Source organism: Protopterus annectens, chromosome 5.part0 (genome assembly GCF_019279795.1).
Source record: "Protopterus annectens isolate FY-2018-M chromosome 5.part0, PAN1.0, whole genome shotgun sequence".
In the NCBI taxonomy this organism is placed as follows: domain Eukaryota; kingdom Metazoa; phylum Chordata; order Ceratodontiformes; family Protopteridae; genus Protopterus; species Protopterus annectens.
Window position 1 is genome coordinate 1,482,521,573 of NC_056735.1, and position 24,163 is coordinate 1,482,545,735.

Consider the following 24,163-nt stretch of genomic DNA (forward strand, 5'->3'; position numbering starts at 1 on the left):
GTATTGGTTAGGATGCATGGCAGAGACATTAACATATATGTACTACTTGGTTAGTTGTGTAGCCAGGAAAAATAAGATAAGTTCAAGAGTTAACAATTTCTTGTATAAATTATTGAATTCTTTGTTCCAGATTGCAGCCATTCTTAGACGTCGAAAGTTGGAGTACTATGTTTACAAATTATTCCCAGAGATCCTGCAGTCTGCATCGTTTCTTACAGCTAATGGTGGCTTATACATTGCATTCTTCTGCATTTTGAGGTTAGTTATCTGACTTCTTTTCCCAATTTTCTTTGTTTGCACAGCCTGTTACCCCCATATGTTCACTCACAGATTATTTATGCTTATCTATTGTTGTTGAATAAATCTGTGTGCTTCAGAATGTTAAGAGACTTCATCATTCTGATACCTTATTTTATTCTGATGTTTCTCTACCATGAATCTTAATAAAGTGAGACTTAATCTAAATGTTCCAAATTACTCTGCAGCTGGTAAGAATAGGATTGTAGCAAAGGAAGAACAAACGTGTAAAGTATACTTTAGAGTAAATATGTGATCTTTTGAACTCTTCATCTCTGTATGTCTGTCAGCACCCAGAGATGTATCCGTATGCATAAAATAAATGGTAAGCAGGTGACTTAAAAGATATAAAATCACATTCATACCTTTGTGGGTTATTGAATCTTTTGCTGTGGATTTTGGCATATCTTGCTTACATTACCTTATATCGTGAAAGCATAATCTTCTTGATGAAATTGTAATGGGAGGTACTGTATAGGTTTTAAATGTAGAGAGTTATGAGTGGGTCACCGATCCTAACCTGCTTATTGTAATTTTGAGACATGATGCCAAGACATTCATCTTGAGAGTTTCTTGACGTCCATGTCGAGAACAGATTATAAAGAGTTATCGGATAATCTTTGCAGCGCATGGAGCTTTATCTGCTCTAACTACTACTAGATACAGACAAAAAAAACGAGTGCTTTGCCAGCTTTTAAAGCCATAAAGCAATTAGCAAGCACTGTCAGAAAGACCGTGACACACACCCTTATGTCACACAAAGTCAGGGACACATTACTGGTACAAATAGCAGACAGAAACAAATTTGTTTTTCATTGTCATTTGCTGGTCAGTACTGGCAGATTTAACTGCCTAATGTGATTCCAGATCTTAATAACTGAAGCTGGGGGGATGGGTGCTTAACATTTGCTAAGATTGGGTCTCATGCTATAAAAGTGCTTAACTGATTTGTCTTTTTCTAGATAGCAGAGCATAATCAGCACCCTGTATGCAGGGTAAGTAAATTACATACTAGGGCTATTTCTGTGGTTCATAGGTGTGTACTAGGCTACTGGCCCTGGAGCTTTACAAGCGTAGCCCATAGGATTACCCTGGCATCGTGCCACCCAACCTTAATTCCTAGTGCCTCTGTCGAGTAGAGCCACTGGAGTGATCCCCAGGATGAATTTTCTATTTCCCATCCACTCATCAAGATTCCTCTTGAAGAGGGCCAGTGAGGTGCTCTGCTTGACATGTATGGGAAGTCTGTTCCATAGCATGGTTAGTCTCTGGGTTTTGAACCTGTTCCTCCAGCTTGTTCTGTTGATTGTGGTAATAAGGTTGAGGTCTCTGGAGCATGTGGTGTGGAGGGATTTGGATTTCTTTAGATGTAGCATTTCTAACAGAGCTGGGTCAGGCAAGGCTTTGTAAGTCAAGCAGAGATCGCCTCTAGGTAGGCAATATGAGACACAGAATAGTTTGGAGTTTTTTGAGTCTGTCCATATAGGACAAGTGTTTAAGGCTTAGGATCTTCTTTGTGAGGTACTTTTGCAGCCTCTCCAGTTGTTGCAGGAGTCTAGTGAAATACATGCCAAATGGGGCATTGTACTCGATGATTGGCCTAATGATGGAATATAGAGGGAGACCATGACCTATTTCTTCCTGGATGCAAAACCCTTAGTAATGAGATGTGCCACATAGAAGGACTTTCTGATCACAATGGCAACGCGGTGGTCAAAAGAGAGGTTGCTGTCAACCTGTGTTCCCAGATCTGTTATAATGCCTTCTGTGTTCAGTGGACTACCATCAGTGTGGTAATTCAAGGGAACCGGGTTTTTCCCAAAGGGGATGAAGACACATTTTTTGGCATTGAGCTTAAAGCCATGGTTCTGGCACCAGTCGTTGGTCTCATTGAGACCTTTCTGTAGGATGTCAACATCACTTGAGTCTATATTATAAAATTGAATAGGAAGAATGTTGAACGTTCTAATACACGAAAATGCCGAAACTTGAAGTCCTTATTGTGGGGGGCTGTGCCCCCCCCCCCTGCTAAATATATATTCCAACTCCGAGATCGCACTACAGTGAGGAAAGAGCAAATATTCCACTCTTCACTTTACTAAAACTCAGTAACGGACCCTTGAGTTTTGGCAGTTTTGCTCATTAGAGTGTTCGACATTCTTCCTATTCGATTTCATGATACAAACCCAACATCACTTGGGGAGTTAATAATAGCTCCCAACTTGCCATCATCTGCGAACTTTGTCAGCCAGAGTCCCTTCGTGCTGGCCTGGACTTCAGAGAAGTAGATACCAAACAGGAGAGGACCCAGGACCGAACCCTGTGGGACTCCACTCATGACTGGCGGCAGTCTGACATGAAGTAAGCTACTTTCACACTGTGGGTTCTATCTGTGAGCCAGTTTGCAACCCACCTAGTGATATAATAGGGGTTGATGCCTAGCTTAGTAAGTTTTTCTATGATTCCTGAGTGGAGAATGGTATCAAAGGCCTTGGCCAGATCAAGGTAGGTTGTATGGAAACACCTTACCTTCATCCACAGCTCTGGTGACTGACTCAAAGAAGTCAACCAAGTTGAGCAGGCATGATCTACCCTTCACAAAACCAAACTGTGTAGGATCCAGAGTTTGGAGATTCCCTATATCCTTGTTTATTGTCCATAATGATGTGTTCCATAGCTTTGCATATCAGACTCATCAGGCTAATGGGGAGATAGTTCCCAGGGTCTGTAATCACTCCTCCTTTGTAGAGAGGGGTGACTGTAGCAGTACACCATTTGGTAGAGACAAAACCTGAGGCGAGGCTGTGATTGAACAGGGCACACAGTTGAGGTGCCAGTTCATTCTGTAGTTCATGTATAACACAGCCAGGATACTGTCTGGTCCCATAGAAGCTGTATTCTTGGCCTTGGACAGTGCTTTTTTAACCTGTGCTGCAGTAATACTGCTAGCAATCTACTGGTATTGTGATTGGTCTTTTGGGGGGGAAGGTGAGAGGGGTATAGTTAGCACTGAATCTGCCCGCTAGTATATATGCAATATCTGTTTGCTCAGTATAGGAGGTACCATTGTGCAGTAGCTCAGAGCAAATCTGGGTATTGCCATGGATATTCTTTACATAACTATAGAAGGCTGTGTGGTTGTCTTTACTATCTGCTGCAATTCTGTTTTCATAGCTAGCTTTAGAGGATTTGATGAGGGATCTCAACCATTTGTTGAGGCTGATAAGGGAGTTTTTCCAGTCTTGGGACTTCACCTTATTCTGCATCAGCTTCCTCCTTCTGTTGTAGAGTTTGTTTATGGCAGGGGACCACCAGAATGGCTTCCTTTTATTGAGGAGAGCATCTTGGTTCTATTGGGTATGGCGAGATCTGCATTCGTGTACGTGTTAATACAGTGCATTGGTGTATGATTTGGCGGTCATGCGACTATTCTCCATTTGCATGGGTGCCATGAAGTTAGGCCCCTCTGTTTTTAGGAGCTCAAAGTTAGCTTTAGAGAAATTTTTCATGGTGGTTACCCTTGTGAGGGGGGGGGGGGGGTTTCCAAGGTGATTAGTTTGTGATCGGATCTAACCAGGGAGGAGTTGACTATTGGTGTAGAGCAACGGTCGCCCATGTTAGTAATGACCAGGTCAAGATGTTGCTACCTCTAGTGGGGGTAAGAAAGAGCTGGTCCAGGGCATTGGAATTAATGAATTCCAGAAAGCGTTGGGCAAGTGTTTTGGTACATGAGTAGTTTTCCCAGTTAATGGAGGGAAGTTGAAGTCACCCAGTATGAGAGTGTTAGGTTGGACCCTTATATTCTCCAGGGTGCTTAGGAATGTGGAGTGTGAATCTTGGGACATGGTTGGGGACCTATAGTAGGCTACAACCCGGAATCTCTGTCTTACCCAATGTTACCTGCACCTGAAGTGTCTCGGATGCGTTATGTTGGGCTACCAATCTGGAGGTGTTTGCATCCTTTATGAATATGGAAACACCACCACCTTTGGAGCTTCGGTCCAAGTACTGGGGCTGAAAGGTGCGGAATGACTTGTAGCCTGGTAGTGCAGGGGTGCTTTCTGCTGCCTTGAACCAGGTCTGTGTTACAGCACAAATGTCGATGTTCTCCATTTTACTTTGAGTGAGTCCATTTGGAGATTTAGACTTCTAGCATTGAGCAGTATGTCCCTTAAATTGCATTTGTTTGTAGCTGTTACAGTGGTAATTTGGTCTTTAGAACATCGCCTAAAAAATGCACTATAGGGGTGGCAAGAGCCTTAACCAGTATCCAGAAGCCCAGGGGTGACAGATGAAGGCCATCTCTGGCAAAGCATTGATGTCTGTCACTCATGTCATCCCAGGCAGACAGATACTGGATCCTCTTAGAATGACGCCAGAAACTTAGCCAGTTGCTGAAATCAGTCATTTTCTGCTTGTATTGTGGTATCACTCTGGGTGTTGGTAGGATGCTGCTCAGGGTTAGGGTCATACCCGCCTGGGCTACATAATCCCAGAGCTCCTCCATGTCTCTTTTCATGTAGTCCAGGGAGGTACGTCTCAGGTCATTCACACCCACATGTACAATGACAGAGTCATATTTGTATCTGTTGTTGAGGGACCTGAGTGCATGTGTTATGTGGTGGATCCTGGTGCCTGACAGGCAGCTGACTGTTACTTTCTCCTTATTCAATCTTGTGAATGGGACATCAGTGTGCCTCAAGTCACCTATGACTAGTGTGTTGGGCATGCTGTTTTGCCTCAGGGGATTTGGATGAGTGGCACACTGTTTAGGAGAGTTATGTGTCTCGTGATTAGTGTTGTGTTGTGTTGTGGTGGTCGAGTGAGTTTCTGCCTTGGATGTCTCTGCTGTTTGGTTAGATTTTTATTGAGAACCTCCACGAAGGTGGGTGTGTGGTTTGTGTTTTTATATAAAGGCAATGCCGGTGTGTGTTCTGGAGGACTTATGTGTTCCATGTGGTGTGGTACAAGTGTTGATGATCTCCTCTAGACCAGCTATTCCGGTCTTGGCTGGAGAGTGAGTGGTTTCCAATTTGGATATATAAGTGCATCCCTCACAAGTCTGAGTGTTGGGGGGGTAAGAGGAGAGGGTTGTCAGTGTACATGAGGCAGTTGCTACATTGCCTCAGGATGCCCAGGAAACAAGCGCAAATGCAGGCTTTTAAACCAGAAAGTTGAAAGAGATGGAAAAAACTGCCCAGACGGTCAATAAGCTATAATTTCTGGGCCAGGAACCACTCCTCTTGTGGTAGATAGGCTACCTAGTACTTACCACTCCCACTGACAAGCTACAAGGCTTCCCTCCAACACAGAAAGGGTTGGGGACTCAGAAGCTTACACACAGTCATGGATACAGCAAATCTGTACCTGGACTAGACTAGTAACAGGAAAGGTGGGAAATAAGCGCAAACGCAGTCTTTTAAACCAGAAAGTTGAAAGAGATGGAAAACTACCCATACTGCCAATAAACTACAATTTCTGGGCCAGAAGCCACTCCTGTTGTGGTAGATAGGCTACCTAGTGCTTACCACTCCCACTGATAAGCTAGAAGGCTTCCCTCCAACACAGAAGGGCTTGGGGGGCTCAGCAGCTTACCAACAGTCCTGGATATAGCAAATCTGTATCTGGATTAGACTAGTTACAGGAAAGGCAGAAACAAGTGCAAATGCGGGCTTTTAAACCAGAAAGTTGAAAGATATGGAAAAACTGCCCAAACGGCCAATAAACTACAATTTGTGGGCCAAAACCTACTCCTCTCGTGGTAGATAGGCTACCTAGTGCTTACCACTCCCACTGATAAGCTAGAAAGCTTCCCTCCAACACAAGGCTTAGGGGGCTCAGAAGCTTGCCAACGGTCCTGGATACAGCAAGTCTGTATCTGGACTAGACTAGTTACAGGAAAGGCAGGAAACAAGCTTAGAATATTTCTCTCTCTCTCTCTCTATATATATATATATATATATATATATATATATATATATATATATATATACATATATATATACATATATGTATCTATCTATATATATATATATATATGTGTGTGTATATATATATATATATATATATATATATATATATATATATATATATATATATATACAGAAAAGCAGCTAAAACAGCAGTAAATACATTTAAAATGCAAGGCAGGCTAGCACACTTGAGTGTGTAGAAATATTATGGCAAATACAGGTTAAATAAATGCAATTAAATTAACAAATGACTAAAAACAAGTGCAGAAGGCAGTAAATTTGAAGGTTACTAACAAGCAGTAATAAGTGCAGAATAAGAGCAACTGAACAGTTAGCACGCAGAACAGCAAACTAAGACAATTACAGTAAGAACAGCTGAATAAAGTATATATATATATATATATATATATATATATATATATATATATATATATATATATATATATATATATATATAGTTTTTTTTTTTTTGAGGGAGAGAACAGAGCAGGATTAAGAGGCTACAGGGGCTGTTATTCCCAAATGCTCTCATTGTACACAGTGGGTACAGCTGAAGAGATGGGACTAGTAGGAGTGCCTGACATCAGAATATGATCTCACTGCACTCAGCTGAGTGAGCAAATGAGATGGGCCCAGAAGGAGTATCCAAATACAAATTTATAAGAGGGGCAGGCAGTTTCAAAGCCACCAAGTTTAACACCAAAACAAGAACAGGGAAGGAAGGTGGGGAACTAACTGTAGAGACACAGACCCCACAATATTCAATTCAATTCAATTAATATTCAGTGAAAAAAAAATGCAGTACTCTATGAAAATGTGCAGATAAAAGTGTACTTAAATTCACTTATACGTCCAGTTGATTGCAGGTAGATCTTAGCCAGCCAAAGCTCAGATATTTTAGCAAAAATAACACAAGATTTAAGACTTAAACACAGAAATATCAGTGAAACTCTGTAGAGACACAAAGCCCACAATATTCAATTCAATTAATATTCACTGAAAAAAAATGCAGTACTATATGAAAAATTGTAGATAAAAGTGTACTTAAGTTTGCTTATACATCCAGTTGATTGCAGGCAGATCTTAGCCAGCCAAATCTCAGATATTTTAGTAGAAATAACGCAAGATATAACACTTATCTGGCTTCAAATGTAGTTTTCCAGTGAACCATTTTATTGGAAATTGTTCGTATTGCATTGTATCTACATCATGTTTTTATGATTCTGCTCTGTAAATAATGTTAATAGCACATAGTTTAACATTAGTGTAATAGTGGTGGAAATTTTTTATTGTATTTAGTACTGTGAACTTTTATAATAGGCTAATCTTTATTGTGCTTACAGATCCTAACTGTAGAAGCTGTGGAGCTCTCCATCCATCTGAATTATGGCTACTTACCGTGTAGATCATGGTTTCCCAAAGTGTGCACCGCTGTGACCTGGGGAGCCACGGCTTCCTCACAGGGGCGCTGTGAACTAATAAGCTTAGCCACAAAATAAATTGCAAACTAATAAGCTTGCGACCGCTTAGGGCTTTAAGTAAACTTCACAGAAAAGTCTGGCAACTGACAGCTCAAGCAGTGCTCCCACATCAAAGGCTCGGTACTTCCATTGCAGTGATGCACTGATTGAATGACTTTGACCTCTTTGAAATAACTGAATCCGTTTACTAAGTCAACGATTGCCGGAATATGAGAAATTAAGAATCAACACACCGATATACGGCTAATGACTACAACAACTCTCAACATAAAAGGAGGTTTACACAACCTGCTAAAGTTGACAGCAAGACGTTAGTAACGTTACTCGAGCGTATTAGCTCCTATCCGTGCATTAAATAACTGGCATTGCGAGCAAATAGAAATGAAAATGAACACACTGATCTTCCGGAACTTTAAAGAAAGACAAATTTATAAATGAATCACAGTAAAACAATACCCATGTTAGAGTGTTTAAGGACATTCTTATCGGGTCTGAAATACCAGTAGAGCTCTTCACCTTTCACAAATGCCCCAAATCATGGACACATTGAAGTATTACCAATAACAGGAAAAGTTGGCTGAACAAGAAATGTGAATTAACATGAATTGATGAAGTAAAACAAGTCTGTAATGACTGTCATTACTCATTAAGGGTTATCCACCATCTCACCAAATCGCCAGTTTTATAAGGGATAAGAAGGGACACGAGAGACAGGCTTGGTGGGTGTAGGAAGGAAGTTGTGGAACTATATTTTTACAGTTAGCGATTTCAAGCCGATGCTAATTATGTGTAGAACCATCAAGATGGCGCTGTCCAGTACTAATTCGTCCAAGGGTATTTGTTGTTATTAGGCCAAGAGAATGTAGAATTTAGGTTACCGGTGAGTGATCTTTTACATCTCGCTACTTACTGTTTTCGTTTAGTTGCGGTGTCTTAATTTTTTACGTAAGAATGTATGTTTGAAAAACCATGTCCTTTCTTTTTAAATAATCATACATAAATTAATTTATACATTACCAAATGCTGAAAAAATTAAACCGATTTATATGTGTGAAGGTAATTTTCGGATTGCAATTAAAGCATACCTTTCAACTGTCCATGAGTTTCAATTAAATTTTAGCTTTGTCCTCCTCCTTAAAACTGATGCCTTTTGGGGAAAAGGGGGTGAGCTGCTACACTTAATAAATAATGACAATAATTAAAAATTGTAGGCTTATTTTGCTTCATAAAATGTGTATTAATTCACATTCTGTTATTCTGTCAATGTGTCAGTTAATAGTACTAGTGTTTTAAATGTGCTCCTAATTTTTTTTTTTTGGATTTGTCCCTGATACTGTTGAGAGCTTTGAGTTAAACTAGTCCATCCAGTGTATTAGAGTGCATAGCTCTCAACGTTCCATCTCCAAAATGAGGAACACTTTCTTTCATAATGTGGAACATATGGGCAAAATGTGGAACACTCACCCCAACTTACTAACAACTTCATCTATGAAGCTCATAGGATAATTAAAATGTGATATTTTTAATAATATAATGATACTTTTAATGATTTGCATGATTCATAGGTTGATACCAGGCTATCGGCCCTAGGGCCTATACAAGCCTAGCCATAACAATTCCCTGGCTATTTCTTCCCAGAATATTTACTTCCTTGGTCCCCTGTCTAGCAGGGCAACTGACGTGATCCCTGTGGTGAATTTCCTATATCTTCCATCCAATTGTCAAGGTTCCTTTTGAAGAGGGCCAGAGAGGCGCTCAGCTTGACATGTTTGGGGAGTCTATTCCTGAGTATAGGGAGTCTCTGGGTCAGGAACCTATCCCTCCAGCATGTTTTGTTCATTGTGATGACCAGGTTTAGATCCCTGGATCATGTAGCTCTGAGGGATTGGGATTTGTTTAAGTGTAGCATGTCCAACAGCACTGGGTTTGACATGGCCTTGTATGTTAAGCAGAGATCGCCTCTGAGTAGACGATATGCGACAGAGTATAGCTGGAGTTTTTTTAGATGGTCGGCGTAGGGCATCTGCTTTAGGCCTGTGATTCTTTTAGTGAGGTATTTCTGTTGCCTTTCCAGTTGTTGCAGATGTCTTGAGAGGTATATACCAAAGAGTGTTATGTACTGTATAATGGGTCTAATGAGGGATGAGTACAGTGGGACAATAACCTCCTTTTTTCTGGATGAAAAGTCCTTTGTGATGAGGTGCGCCACATAGAAGGATTTTGTGACTGTTGTGGCCATGTGGTTATCGCAGGTGAGACCACTGTCCACCTGTGTCCCTAGGTCCCTTATCACACTTTCGGTGTTTAGTGTACTGCCACTTATTTATTTATTTATTTATTTTATTTATTTTACATTTGTTAACCGGGATAGTCCGACTGGATATATGTCCATTTTCAGCGGAGGCCGGGGAGAAAAAAGCTCAAGAGTAGTACATTTGCTCACACACGAAAAAAAAAAAAAATCAAACAACGGTTACCTGAAAAAAAAAAAAAAAATAAACAATTGTTTTAAGGATATCATTTAAAGAAGAAAAAAGCAAAAAAAAAATAATATGTTATTATTAGAACTATATGTATATATATCATGAGATTATTATTATTGAAGGACACATAGGTAAATATATTATATATTGTAGTAATTGTAGTAGGAGTTAGCCAGGCTTAGTACAGTAGTAAGACCTTTGAGCTTGGAGCTTGGATTTGAAGTGAGACAGGGAAGAAATTGAGGTTAACTTTTTCCCAAAGGAGATAACGATACATGTCTTGGCATTGAACTTGAGCCCATGGCTCTGACACCGAGCATCTGGTTCTGTAAGGCCCTTTTGTAGAATGTCCACATCATTTGGGGATTCAGTAATGACTCCCAGTTTGCAGTCATCTGCGAACTTTGTTAGCCAGAGTCCCTTAGTGCTGGCCTGTACTTCAGAGCTTCAGAGAAGTAGATGTCAAACAAGAGCGGTCCCAGGACTGAACCCTGAGGTACTCTGCTTGTCACCTGTCTGGAGTTCTATTTACCATGGATATCAATTAAAAACTTGCTAATACTAAATGGGTGACAGACCCTTTCAATGTGGAACTTCGAGGAACATGAATATTTTAAGACCCCAAATGAGGAACATTTCTCGTAATGAGGTACACTTGAGAGGCATGTTAGAGTGCACTGATGTTCTTCGTGTTTCACTGTTGCAGTCATCACATTTGGGGTTATCTGCCTTGCAGGTAGCCCTCAGTCGGCCTGAATACCAGAGACTTAGTATTTCTGCGTCAGATGCTGTTGCTCCTGGACTGACGTCAGGTCGTCAGGTGTATCAAAACAGGCAGCCGACGCCATTACATCAGTCTTTCTTGCCGAGGAGGAGCCCAAAGCAGAAGCAGTTCCGCAAGTGCCAGTCTGCCGCTACCTGAAGTTTTTCATTTTTGTTGAATAATCCTGAAGTCTTCTAAAGCTAAGTACCCCATTGGGGATCCTTTTTTCTTGCTCTAACCGATTTCAGAAAAAGTTAATTCTCTTGCCTGTGGAAAGCAAATACCTCACAGAGATTTTCACTCTCACTGTGTCACCTGTTTAGGCCCAGACCACGATGTACCTCGCTGTCGTTTTTGTGCCTTGTTTAACACCCGAATCATTCATCGTCAGGCTCTTTTTGTTGCTAAATTCTTAAGCTCTTGATCGCCGTATTCTGAAATGGCTTTGGTAAGCCATCCGACTACTGATTTTCTGAAAAAACATCAGGATAAAGACAAGAGACAGACCGCACAGATCAAAAACTGCCGACGACGCTTCCATTAAGCTAGTCGCCAGTCCGCCGGTACTCAGTGAGTGTTCCTTAGACTAACATACCTTTGTCACTCATTCTGAAGCTAACACTCCGTATTCAAAGCAATTTCCCAATGCAGTCTCACCTCACATTCAAAAATATAAGCATCTTTCTAAAATTTGTCCCTAGATAATGACATACATTTGGGTTTCAGTCTTCAAATCCTTTCAGAAAATGTATATTAAAACAAATCCTGTTACTCTAGCAACTTTCTAAGTTTATGAAAGGAAATGGTTCAGGAAAGTAGCCAAATAGTCCACAAAAAACTGAAGTAAACTGTTTATTCAACTATTTTAAGCGCTTTTCGTAAGCCTGAACGGCAAACTTCTTCAGAAATAGTTTCAAAAAAATAAAACCTTCTTTATGAAGGGAACAGATGATCAACATTCACAAATTGGATCACTTTGTTTTACAGAAATGGAAGCACCTTAAAAATTAAAGTGACAACTAAAACAATCGGGAGCAAGAATTCATTAAGATTCATGTTCTATCAGCAGTATTCTTAAACTAAAAAGTTTACAGAGGTGAACTAACATGTTGTTAAAAGTTTTGATGTCGGTTATTAAGAAGTACTGGCTGTCTTTATGGTTTTAGTGTTGTGTTCTGTGAATACATATATATATATATGTATATATTTTTTTAGGTATGTTTAAATATTAAATATTAATGAATTCTTGCTCCCGGTTGTTTAAGTAGTTGTCACTTTAATTTTTAAAGTGCTTCCATTTATGTAAAACACAGTGATCCAGTTGGTGAATGTTGATCATCTGTTCCCTTCATAAAGAAGGTTTTATTTTTCTGAAACTGTTTCTGAAGAAATTTGCCATTCAGGCTTACGAAAAGCGCTTAAAACAGTTGAATAAACAGTTTACTTCAGTTTTTTGTGGACTATTTGGCTAGTTTCCCGAACCATTTCCTTTCATTTATTTAGTTTATTGCCTTGTCTTAGTTTTAACTTTCTAAGTTTATGAGCAATTTTTGAAATATGTCCCTATTTGTACCCCCATTTTGTCGAGCTTTGTACAGATTTTTTGCATTAAGAAACAAATATTCTATTTCCTATTTAACTATTTCGCAAAGTGTACTTGTTAGAATTTGACGGGGGGGGGGTGCCTTGGGAAAACCTGGATTCAACAAGGGAGCCGACAATCGAAAAAGTTTGGGAAACACTGCTGTAGATACTAAACAAAGCCTGCAACTGGAATGTTAACACTGATTAAAGACAGAAATTACAAAATGTTTGCTGTTTACTTCCTGCTCACATATGCAGGCTAGAAAAGTTTCCTCATTGTGCTTTGACAGTTTGACTGCATACTTTGCGGATCTAGAGTGATTTTTTTGTTGTCATTATGTCTAGAGAATGTTAGGAGGAGTGTGTTTTGACAGTGAACTTAAAATTTTCGATTCATGCATTCCCAGTTAACCGTTCCATGAAAAAAATATGAGCTTTAGTAAAGGAGTTAGGCACTCTGGACTCCTATGTTTTTAAGGTAGCAACATAATAACTTATAGCTACATTTAAAGAAAATTATAGGTTGACATTTTGCAAGTTGTCATTCAGTGATTGTGATCCCTGACAGCTTGTAAACTGTCAAACTGTTTACACCTTCTACAAGTTGGTAATTGGGCTGGCTGCTACATTGAAAAGTTAAAGAACACAAAACAAAAAGCAGAGATTAAGTACTGTATACTCCCTGGGAATTGTAAATGCTAAAAAAGTACATAGAAATCATTTATGTACATTTCTGAACTGCATAAATGCAAGAATATTTGAAAGCTTTAGGAGAACTTTAGGTTGAAACTCAGAGTATTACATCCACGTCGTGCAGTTTTTGGCTTCTCAGTCTCACATTGTTATATTTCTTGGAACTTGTCAGAGAATGTTTTTAAGACCTTGAACTGTAGTTAGGTATTCTGGCACCGCACCCTCTGCAGGTCCCCATTGTGGTGATGTTGAAGAACAAAAAAAGAGTTGAGGACAAAAATGAATACATAAGTTCATTCTTTACAAGCAGAATTCTTCTCCTTTTAACTTTTTTAAAAACTGTAGCAAAGCAGTTGCTACACCTACTTATACAATAAGTGCTCATTACTATTCAAAAATGAAAACAATGATTGGACAACCCAACAAGTGTGCCCATTTAAGTCGAGACTAAACTAATAGAAAAGTTTGGCCACTGAAGTATTATTGAGCATCCAGACTTTCTGTTGGCATATGCTGAGGGATAGAGCAGAATATAAGAAAAATCAGGTATGTTCTACAAATCTAAAGAAACAGAAACATACCTGATGTTCCTTGCATGTTTGCACTGTCCCTCATAAATCTCTAAAAAAAAAAAAAAATGGAGATTTTCTACATCGCTTTTCTTACACTGATGTACTGTGCACAGTACATCAGTATAGGGAAGGCAGCATGGAAGAAGGCAGAACTGCTTTATACAAAGACATTATGGGAGGTTGGCATAATGGTTAAAGTGTCTGCCTTACAAACACAAGGTGCAGGGTTTGACTCTCACATGGGGTAATTGGCTAGGCTTAAAATGGCCCACAAGGGCAGTTAGCCTAGTACTAATCTATGAACCTATGAACCTATAAAGGGTTGCAATTTCTTTACTAAGTAATGTAATTGTGTCGCAGCACACTGGTACAAGGAGGCAAGAGCAGTAAATATGCAGTTGGAAAGGCAGTAGGCAGAAGAGGATAAGGAAGGGAAGGAAAAGCCTTTTATCTCTGTATAAGGAAAGAAGGGCATGGTAGACCTGGCCAGGATGAATAAACACGGGAGGGAGACAATAGAAAATGGGAAAACACAGATACTGAATGAATACTTCTCTTTCATCTTCATGAAGAAAGCAGGTTGCCTGAGGCAGAGTGCAGAGAGCGACTGATAGCTGGCATGATAAGAGAACATTATGTTGAAAGAGATAGCTCTGCTTGCTTAGATCCTCAGGAATCTGAGCAGGGTGTTGTCAGGTCCTTGAAAAGCTCTTCTGCAGATCACTAGTCAGCATAGAAGAGCCCGAGCACTGGCAAGAGTGGTACCATTATATATGGAGTGGGGGGTGAAGGGTGGCTCAGGAAGAATACAAGGAACTACTGGCTGAATCATCTAACAGTGGTGTCAGGGGAAATATAGGGAGAAAATCCTGAGAGAAAGGCTGATTGCTTTCATGAAGGACATATCTTCAGTACCCAACATGGATTTGTGATTAGACGGAGCTGTCATTTCTTCCTGATTCAGTTTTACAGTGGTATTACACAACATTTGGGCAGTGGAGTACATGTAAATGTGGGCAAACCCTTTGACTCAGTCCTACACTGGTGAATGGTATGAAACGTGCATGGGATGTAGGTAGATTTCAGATGAGAAATTGAATTTGCAGCATGGTTGGAGGATAAGACACAGGGATGTGGTGAAAAGTACATTGTCTGGAATCAAGGAAATGACTAATAGAATTCAGGGGTTGACTCTGGTACTTTTTAGTATATCCACCTCTAATGTATCTCTAATATAGCTGAGGGAAAAGAGAGTACATTTATCTTCTCTGCAGATGGCAAATGGCAAAGAGTTACTGGGAGGAGAGAGAGAAAAGGGATAGGCTAAGGCTGTGTGTAGAAAGATGGTGCCTGAGGTCCATTGCAGACAAATGCTGTGTACGTCACATGGGCCACAAGGGCTCTGGTGTGGAATATCAGTATAATAAGTGGACCTGATGACAACAGAGTAAGAAATGAATGTGCAGGTGTCCAGCACACTCAGATTGGACCATCTGGAACAGACTGAAAGGGCAGTGGGAGCAGCGGCTAACAGAGTGCTTCCATGAAATAGTAGAGACACTGTTTCTTCTAAGACTGGTGCTGGTGAGGCCACATCTTGAGTACTGCATATCATTCTGGAGGCAAGGCCATCAGACAGCTGCTTACAGGTGGAATGGAGGGGAAGATATATGACAAAAGAGGTTAAACTTGGCATCAGCGTAGCCCGCTTGTGAGTTAAGGAATTAAGAAGAAATACTGTATCTGCCTGGTTGCAGAAGTTCTGAGGAGTAATCTTGTAGCCGTACCTTAACAAGGTGACTATACAAATCCTTATTTCAGGCAGAGTTGCATCACTTGGCTTTAGGAAAATCAGAGCAAACAAAATCCTGTCTTCCTTTGACAAAGGCCTAAACTGTTACAGTGGATGCAGATTACACAAAATCCCTGTTAGAGATCAATGAAAAATAAAATTGGCATGGAACTACTGGAAGAAAAGTACATACTCTTAGAATGATACAAGATAAATATCTAGTAAATGTAAGCAAAACAATTTTTTTATTATTTACTGGAGATGTTTTTTTCTCGAGACTGGTTTTGCGAAGAAATAAGTCCAATAAAACAGGGTCTTTTCATGGCTTGGAAAGTGAGACTTTGATCACTACAGAGCAGCCAATATGCTACCAAAGAAACGTTTTTTGATTAGTGCTGCCATGCTGCATTTTTTTTTTTTTACATTTACTTTAAGATTTTTTTTGGTACACTAGGTATGTGCATATTCTTGCCCATGTTGGAGCTATTTAGCATTGCCGGGTGCTAGTACCCAATTTGCAGTCATTATCAGACTTGTGGGCAGTACTTCTGCATATTGACTTGGATGTCTGCAGAATAAATGAAGAAGAAGACAGTTCACAGCAGTGAACCCTGTTGTCATTCTGGAGGCCCAACTGGAAGGCAGCCACTGGAAAGTAGAATAGAGGGGAAGATGTATGAAAAGACAGATTAAACTTGGCCCTAGTCCAGCTTGCTTATGAGTTAAGCAGTTACACAGGAAACGCTGCATCGTCTGTTTACAGTTTTGTATTCAGAGAGGTTACCAGCAACCTTCCAACACATGGGATTTGTTAGATAGCAAATTTGCAATTCAGCAGACAACTTAGTGATTTACTTTAAAGTTATCTAGATTTTCAGTAATAGTAGTACGGGAATAGTCTCAAGGGCCTTGGTCAGGTCAAGATGAGCAGCGGTCACTGAGTGACAGTTGTTCACAGTCTATGTAACCTTTTCAAATAAATGTACTTGGTTCAGTGGGCAAGACCTGCCCTTCACAAAACCAAAACTGATCGGGGACTGTATTTATTAAGTTGCAGGAACCTCAGTTGATGACTTGTGCTTTGACGTGTTCCATGACTTTGCTTTTAGGCTGGTGAAGTGGATGGGCCTGTAATTACTCTGGTATATAGAGGCTGCCCTAGTCTCCAGGTATGGAGCACAAACCCTGTGGCAAACGTTAACAGGTGTAGAGGCTTAAATTGTGCATACTTCTCACTAATGGGAATGCAGTCTAGTAATTTGGCTTGTCCATGGAAGTATTATTTTTAGCCTTTGACAGGCTTTCCTAGACTTGTCCCAAAGTGTTTTAGGGGAAACAACATATTTTTAGAGTTAGTAGAGGCTACAAAATGGGTTTGTGGGATACATTTACCACTACACTTGTCTGCTAATACATTGGTTTTATCCTTGGGATAAAAATGTGCGTATTGCATTGTTGGACATTCTTCAGTTATGTCAGGAAATTGAGAAATAAAGATTTGTAGTTTCTTTTATCTTTTGCTGCTATAGTCTTGTACTCTGTCAGCCTTGAGATGAGATGGTTGACGAGCTATCCTGCTTTACCAGGGATGGTCTTCACCTCTCTTAACAAGGCTTTTGCATTCTAGCTAAAGCCTTTGCTGCCCCATGGTACCTTTTTTATGCAAAATCCATCTGATGGACATTCAAACGTAGTAAATTCTAATTCATTAACACATAAATATGGCACTACTCAATACCAGGAGTCATAACATAAAAATGCCCAGTTATGGCAGATACCTTGGGACGCCACATTTGAACTCCTATAAGTCCAGATCATCATAAATAAGACTAATTACCACTCCATAGCTAGCTGCAGAACACTCTCTGTGGCCCCTTAAAAGCATGATAGTTTTCTTAATACATTGTAGTCTACAATAATACTACTGTCTCTTATTTTAAGGAAATAATTAATGGCCTAGCTTAAAAATGTAGTGCAAATTTAATTCCACCACAGTGATAGATATTTTGCAGGTTCCACAATCTCAGCCACCCCCTTGAATTACCATGGAACAAGTTCTCTTAGCCCTCTCAAAAATACTGAGATATTTCATCTATGGGCCATGATAACATACCAGGTGCCTGATTATTAGTGCCAAATTTGGCCTTTCTGAACCTCATACTTAACCTCTTTATTCCAAGCTTCTCCACTGGTTACATTCATGAAGCCTGGAAAGCTGACATTGTAATGCCATTACACAAGGGTGGCCCAACCACTAACCCTGGTAACTATAGACCCACTAGTCTCACTAGCATCATATGTAGAGTTATGCAGTGCTTTATCTCAGGACTTCATTAATCTGGACATTGGAAATCTCTTATCCATGGACCCTCATCAATTTGACTTTGTCAAGATAAGGTCCTGTGCCTTTAACCTCATTAATTTCTTTGAAAAAGTAACTGAAGCCATGGATAGTGATTATGCAGCACAGACATCATATATGAACCTGGTCAAGGCCTTTGGCACTATTCCCCACATAGGCATTATTGACAGACTTGTAAATCTGAATGCTAATCCTTCTATTGTGTGGTGGAAAGCTAACTGGTTGTCTGATGGAACCTGTGTAGTTAGAGTCACAGGTGTCTCTTCTGAAAGCAGGAAAGCTGCCAGGGGTGTACCACGGTCTCAGTTTTTGGGCCTGTTCTCTTTGGGATATATTTTTCATGCCTTCAGGCCAGCACACCTGGTCTATGTTTGACTAAGTTTGCAGATTGTAAATTGGGTGTTGTTATTCGATCTTCAACTGATTCACAATTGCTCCAACATAGGTTAGATCATGTTAACAACTGGGCAAGGACAATGGTCTCAAATTAAATGTGAAAGAAATGTTGTATAGCTCAGTTTTGTAAACAAAAATATAAGAGAGACACCCCTCCAGTCAGACACTGTTATAAGAGATCTAACCACTCTTGCTTATAATTCCTTATCATTTGAGCATCATATTTAAACAGTAATTAGGAAAGCCTTTTGTCTGGCCCATGTAATTTCCAAAGGCTTTTCCACTAGATCCAAAGAAGTCCTAATGCCCCTTCACTCGTATGTTATTAGGCCCATTATTAAATGTAATGCACCTTTTGGCATGCATTTCTTTAAACGTATCACACAACTTGAGAGACCACAGAGATTCATAACCAAAGCATAAGTGGCCTGAAAAGTCTTGGTTATCAGGTCAGGCTGGTACCCCTTTCTCTGTACTCAGTCTCTTACAGACTCTTGTGTCTAGACTTTTGAAACAAGAAAGATCCATCCCTATTTGACGTCCTATTCTCTTGCAGAACTATTGGTACTTCATTGCTCTGTTAAAGGATCTTAACCTTCATCATCAGATAAAAAAGACACATTGCTGTGATTGATAGATTCCGTGGCAGGGCTAGCCACTCAGTGGTGTAAACCTTGGCTCTAGTGTCACTGTTGAAGTGACACCCCGACCCCATGTGCAAAAGTGGTAAAAAGGGGGCTGCTGATGGATGGATTGGTGTGATAGATTCATATCTCAACATATCCCTCACCTGTGCAACAAACTTTTGCAACATATCAAGCAGAGTAGCACCCTTGCCACCTTCAAGGTAAGCCTAGATAATTGGATGGGCAGCCTCAACTTTCCCCATCTATCTTGTTTTGCCTTCCTTGAGGCTAGAGGAAATATTTGTCTGATATAGGTAAGTATTGGGCAATCAGTCTGCAGACCATTTCAAGCCTAGGCTAAACCCTATTCAAAGTACTACTTAGAAGAGATTGCAGAGGAAGCAGAAAACTGCAAAGTCTATGGCACCAAAGTAAACAGGAAATTAACCTTCGGAGTGCATGTGATGCTTTATGGGTAATATTGCATATTTGATTCATAAGGTCATGAAACCCAAAGTTATAAATTACAGTTTTTGAACTCATCGTGTACTTGAATATGTTTATTCAGCAATTATTCCACTAAACTAAGACTGAAAGAGCAGACAAATTTCAAAAGATGCTTCACTAAGAGGAATCCATACCATGAGTCATTGTTAAGTGGAAAGTCAGATTATAATGAATCAGAACAGTCTGTCCTACAGAAGACAAATAGGCACATTACTTCTAAGTACAATGTTTAAATAACTAGAAATATGAATTACAGCAAACACAAATATCAGAAACTGTTAACTAAAATTGTGAATTCTGCAGCATAAAACACAGAGACTATTAAAGTGGTTTAACCGCAGGGCTGTTTTAGTAGGTGGAGCTCATTGCAGATAGAAAGAGAGATTGTGTTAACTCATTTTGACTTTATTAGACAAGAAAATGGAAAGAAAAACATCTTGATGAGGATTTGTGCATTCCACCTGCCTTTCAGCTGTACTAATGAATTATGAGCCAACCTTCTGTCTTGGAAGGCAGTGTTCCTTAATTGTTGTTTGATCCATTCTTGTTTTGCGAACATCATGCTATCCACTTCAAGGAGCCCAGTTTAAATTTTTTTTGGCAAAACACACACGCATATATATATATATATATATATATATATATATATATATATATATATATATATATTATTTATTTATTTTATTTATTTTACATTTGTTAACCGGGCTAGTCTGGCTGGATACATGTCCATTTTCAGCAGAGGCCCAAGGAGAAAAGCTCCACTATAAGACTATGACACTACAGTTTAAAAAGTCACTAATAAACTAACAATACAAATACTGTTATAAGGCAAAATACAAACGCATATGCAGTTTTCCTGGACTAGTCTGACTAGATGACATGTCAAATTTCAGCCAAGGGCTGAGGAGAAAAGCTCCAGTATCATAAAATAAAATTTATAGTTAAAAAAATATCACTAGTCACTAGTCATGACAACAAATCGGGCATTGGCAAAAAGCAAGAAACAGTTAATAAACAGTGTTAACTTTGCAGGCTGGTAGTGTAACAGGTATTTTGTAGTTAGAGATAAGGAAAAGGCTGAAATGACGTAAACAGAATGTGGAATAAGTACAGTTTCTGTTTGGTACAAGTATTATGGACATAGTAAAGCTAAAGGGTAGCCAGTAGGAAAAAGAGAGGGGGAAACAAAGGTAGTGATGAATGCAAAAGGTAGCAGGAAAGTAGGAAGTCAGCTAAAAGAAGCAAGAGACAGAAAAACAGATGGTCAGAGGGGAAGTCAAAACTTAATTTTGAACAAAAGAGTGATGGTACAAAAGAGGGGACTGTGGAAGTCAGTCTGAAATTTGAACATAAGAGTTGAAGGTACACAGGAGCGGACTTGAGAGAGTAATACATTTTCTGAGCTCAGTCGGGATTGGAGCATGGGCATAGCCAGTGAATTAGTAAGTGAATTTTCATCTGTTTTTTGAAAAGGTGACATGAGCCTAGGGAGGTCAGTTCTGTGGGAAGTTTATTCCAATATGAACAGATAGTGTTTGCGAATAAGGAATCACCTGATTTATTATGAGATTTCAGAGTAGTAACTAGAAGCTTGTTGGCTGATCTAAGTGTAGTGAGATTTTTATAAGGTGTGATGAGGTTATTTAGTATGGGTGTGTTGGAGGGATAATGTAGAATTTTAAAAGTGATGATCAGTTGCTGTAGGAGTATTAGGTTTGGAAGTTCAAGCCAGTTAAGTTTCTTTAAGTTAAGACAGTGATGAGTATGGAATGGAGAGCCAGTGGCAAATCTGGCAATACTGTGGTAGGCTGTATTCAGTTTCTGAAGATTAGCTTTAGATATGTTGATAAAAGAAGGAGAGGCATACAGTAATGTAGAAATGAGGTGAGTTTGGGCGAGAGCCACTCGGGATGTAGCAGTGAGAAAGGGCTTAAGTCTGTAAAGGGCACCAATCTTTTTATTGACTGTCTTGATAGTTAAATCAATGTGATAGTCAAAATTTAGCTGATTGTCTATGGTGATGCCTAGCAGTTTTGTGGAATAGTCAGGTTTGATGACAGTGCCATTACAGGACACAATGGAAAAAGTGATTGGGGTGGATTTAAAGGTTGGGGTGAAAAGTAGTAGTTTGGTTTTTTTGGGATTTAGGAGGAGACAGATATGTTGAAACCATTTTTCTGCTGCAGTGAAGACCAATTGGGTAGCAGAGTGGAGTTCTGCTGGGGATGAAGCAGAGCAGATGAGAGTGGAATCATCTGCATACTGTATACAAGTGGATGTCGGGAGGGAAGTGGGCAGGTTATTTATGAAAATAGAGAAAAGTAGGGGACCTAGGATGGATCCTTGTGGGACGCCAATAGTAACTGGGAGTTGAGAGGATAGATGGCTGTCCCAGAGGACTGCTTGTTTTCTATTAGTCAAGTATGAGTCAAACCACTGTAATGCTTGTGAATCAAGTGAGAGGGATTTTAAGGTATCAAGGAGAAGTTGATGGTTGACCATATCGAAAGCTTTTGTGAGGTCCAAGAATAGCGCAGAGGAGAACAGGTTGTTATTGCGATTTTTATTGATAGTGTCAGTGAAGGAGAGAAGGGCAGTTGAAGTACTGTGGTAGGGCCTAAAACCATGTTGTGAGTCTACAAGCAAGTTGTTATTCAAGAGATAATGTAGAAGTTGATGGTGTATGCAGCGTTCCATTATTTTGGATAGAGGAGATAGAAGGGCAATAGGCCGAAAATTGGAGAGTTCATTGGAGTTTCCTCCTTTATGGAGGGGAATAATATGGGAGATTTTCCAACAGGATGGGATTTTGGATTCAGTTATAGTTCTGTTTATTAAGATGGAGACTGGGTAGGCAATTTCGGTTGCAGCTAGTTGCAGATATTCAGACGGAAGCTTGTCGGCAGAAGGGGTGCATGGTTTGAGTTTAGATAGTAGTTTACGATATAGGTTGTGGAGACGGTATTAACCTTTAGCATGCGGGTGCTGTTTTCAGTGGGGGTAATTTGGAGGGAGGGGAGAGTCATGGTGCTTGCTAGTGAGGTAACTGTTTGAGAGAAGAAGTTGTTGAAAGTGTTGGCTATTATGTTAGGTTGGGTTTGTGCTAGGCTAGCTGGGGTAGGTGTTTTGGTGTTACCTGGATGGAGTAGTTTGTTTATTCCTGACCAAAATTGTTTTGGGTTTTGGTTTTGGTTTTGTTGATATTGAAAGTGGTAGTTTTTCTTATCCAGATAGGTAAGTTTCTTTGTTTTGTTTCTCAGATGTTTGAAGTTTTGATGGTCAGTAGGGTTTTTTGTGGACCTCCATTTAGTCCATAATTTATTTCTAGCTCGCATAGTTTGTTTAGTTGTTCTCGAGAGCCATGGGGCTGCTTTGGAACTGACTCTGACTAAGCGGAATGGGGCATGCTGGTTTAGAATTTGTAGGAAGGTATTGTTGAAATGGGTTACTGCTTCATCTATTGGGAGGTATTTTAGAGTTGTCCAGTTATATTCCTTGAGTTCATTTTGAAAGGATGCTAGGTTGAAATCTGTTTTGTTGTATTTGGTACGATAAGTAGTTAGCTTGGGATTGTTGACTTTTTGTTTAGTGATAAAGGTAAGGAGGTGGTCGCTGATATTGTCAGGGAGTATTCCTGTTTTGTAGGTGAGGGGATTGTTGTTGGTCAGTATCCAGTCTAGAATGGTTTGTTTGTGGGTGGATTTATGTATTCTAGTAGGGAGTTGATGGTTTGATGAAAGTTAAAGAGATTAAGGTGAATGGTGGGTTTGGGAGATATGCAGGAGTTCCAGTCAATATTGAAGTCACCTAAGATTATGGTTTCTTGGGGAAAGCTACAGGAGACCCAGCTTAGGATATTTTCTAGGGTGTTGATGTTCTTGCCTGGAGGGATGTAGGAACATATTATGTTTATAGCCTTGGATTTATTAACTTGGAGTTTGGAACAAAGTATTTCAGCATTTGCTGGGGAGGGGGGCAAGGAGTCAATTAAGGCTACCTGAAGTTGGGATTTGTATAGGAGAGCCACTCCCCCGCCCTTTTTATTAAGACGATCTTGCCTTAAGGTGCTATAGCCTGGGGGAGTGAATTTGTTGTCTTTGGTACTGGGTTTAAGCCAGGTTTCAGTGAGACAGAGGATATCAAAGGCGTAGAAATCAATTAAGGCGTGGAGTTGTGTGACTTTGTTGTTGATGCTACGAATATTTAGGTGAGCAATAGAGAGGGAGTCAGTGGAGAAGGGTGAGCCAGAACAGTTAGCAGTTTGGTTTGAAGGGGTGTGGTTGAGGAGGGTATTTGGACCGGGGTTGGGGTGGATGTCCCCATGTATCAGTAAAAGTGTTTGTGGGACTTGAAAGACTTTTGTGTATTTGATGGGTATTAGATAGAACCGTTTGGAGGTTGTGAATCTGTAATGGTGTACTTTATGGTAGAGAGGGGGAAGGTAGGGACAGGTTGATAGTATATTAATATGTGTTTGGTCAGGTATAGGAAGTGTAGTTGTAGTGTGTTTGGCTAACACAGGAGCTTGGCTAAGCCTAAGATATTCGTAGGAGGTAAGAGTGTAGTAGTAAAGCAGGATGTTAAGGAGAAGAAGTGGAAAGATTGAGTTAAGGGTTAAAGGCATGTTTTTAT

At 39.9% G+C, this 24,163-nt stretch overlaps 1 protein-coding gene across 1 annotated transcript in view; it reads left to right on the top strand.

The window, feature by feature from the left end:
- The window catches only part of TMEM135 (transmembrane protein 135), a 2,670,197-nt gene that overhangs the window by 310,761 nt on the left and 2,335,273 nt on the right, over positions 1 to 24,163 (top strand). The window contains exon 2 of the mRNA XM_044071311.1: positions 131 to 258. Coding sequence (XP_043927246.1) covers positions 131 to 258 — 128 coding nt within the window. The remainder of the gene's footprint in view (positions 1 to 130; positions 259 to 24,163) is intronic.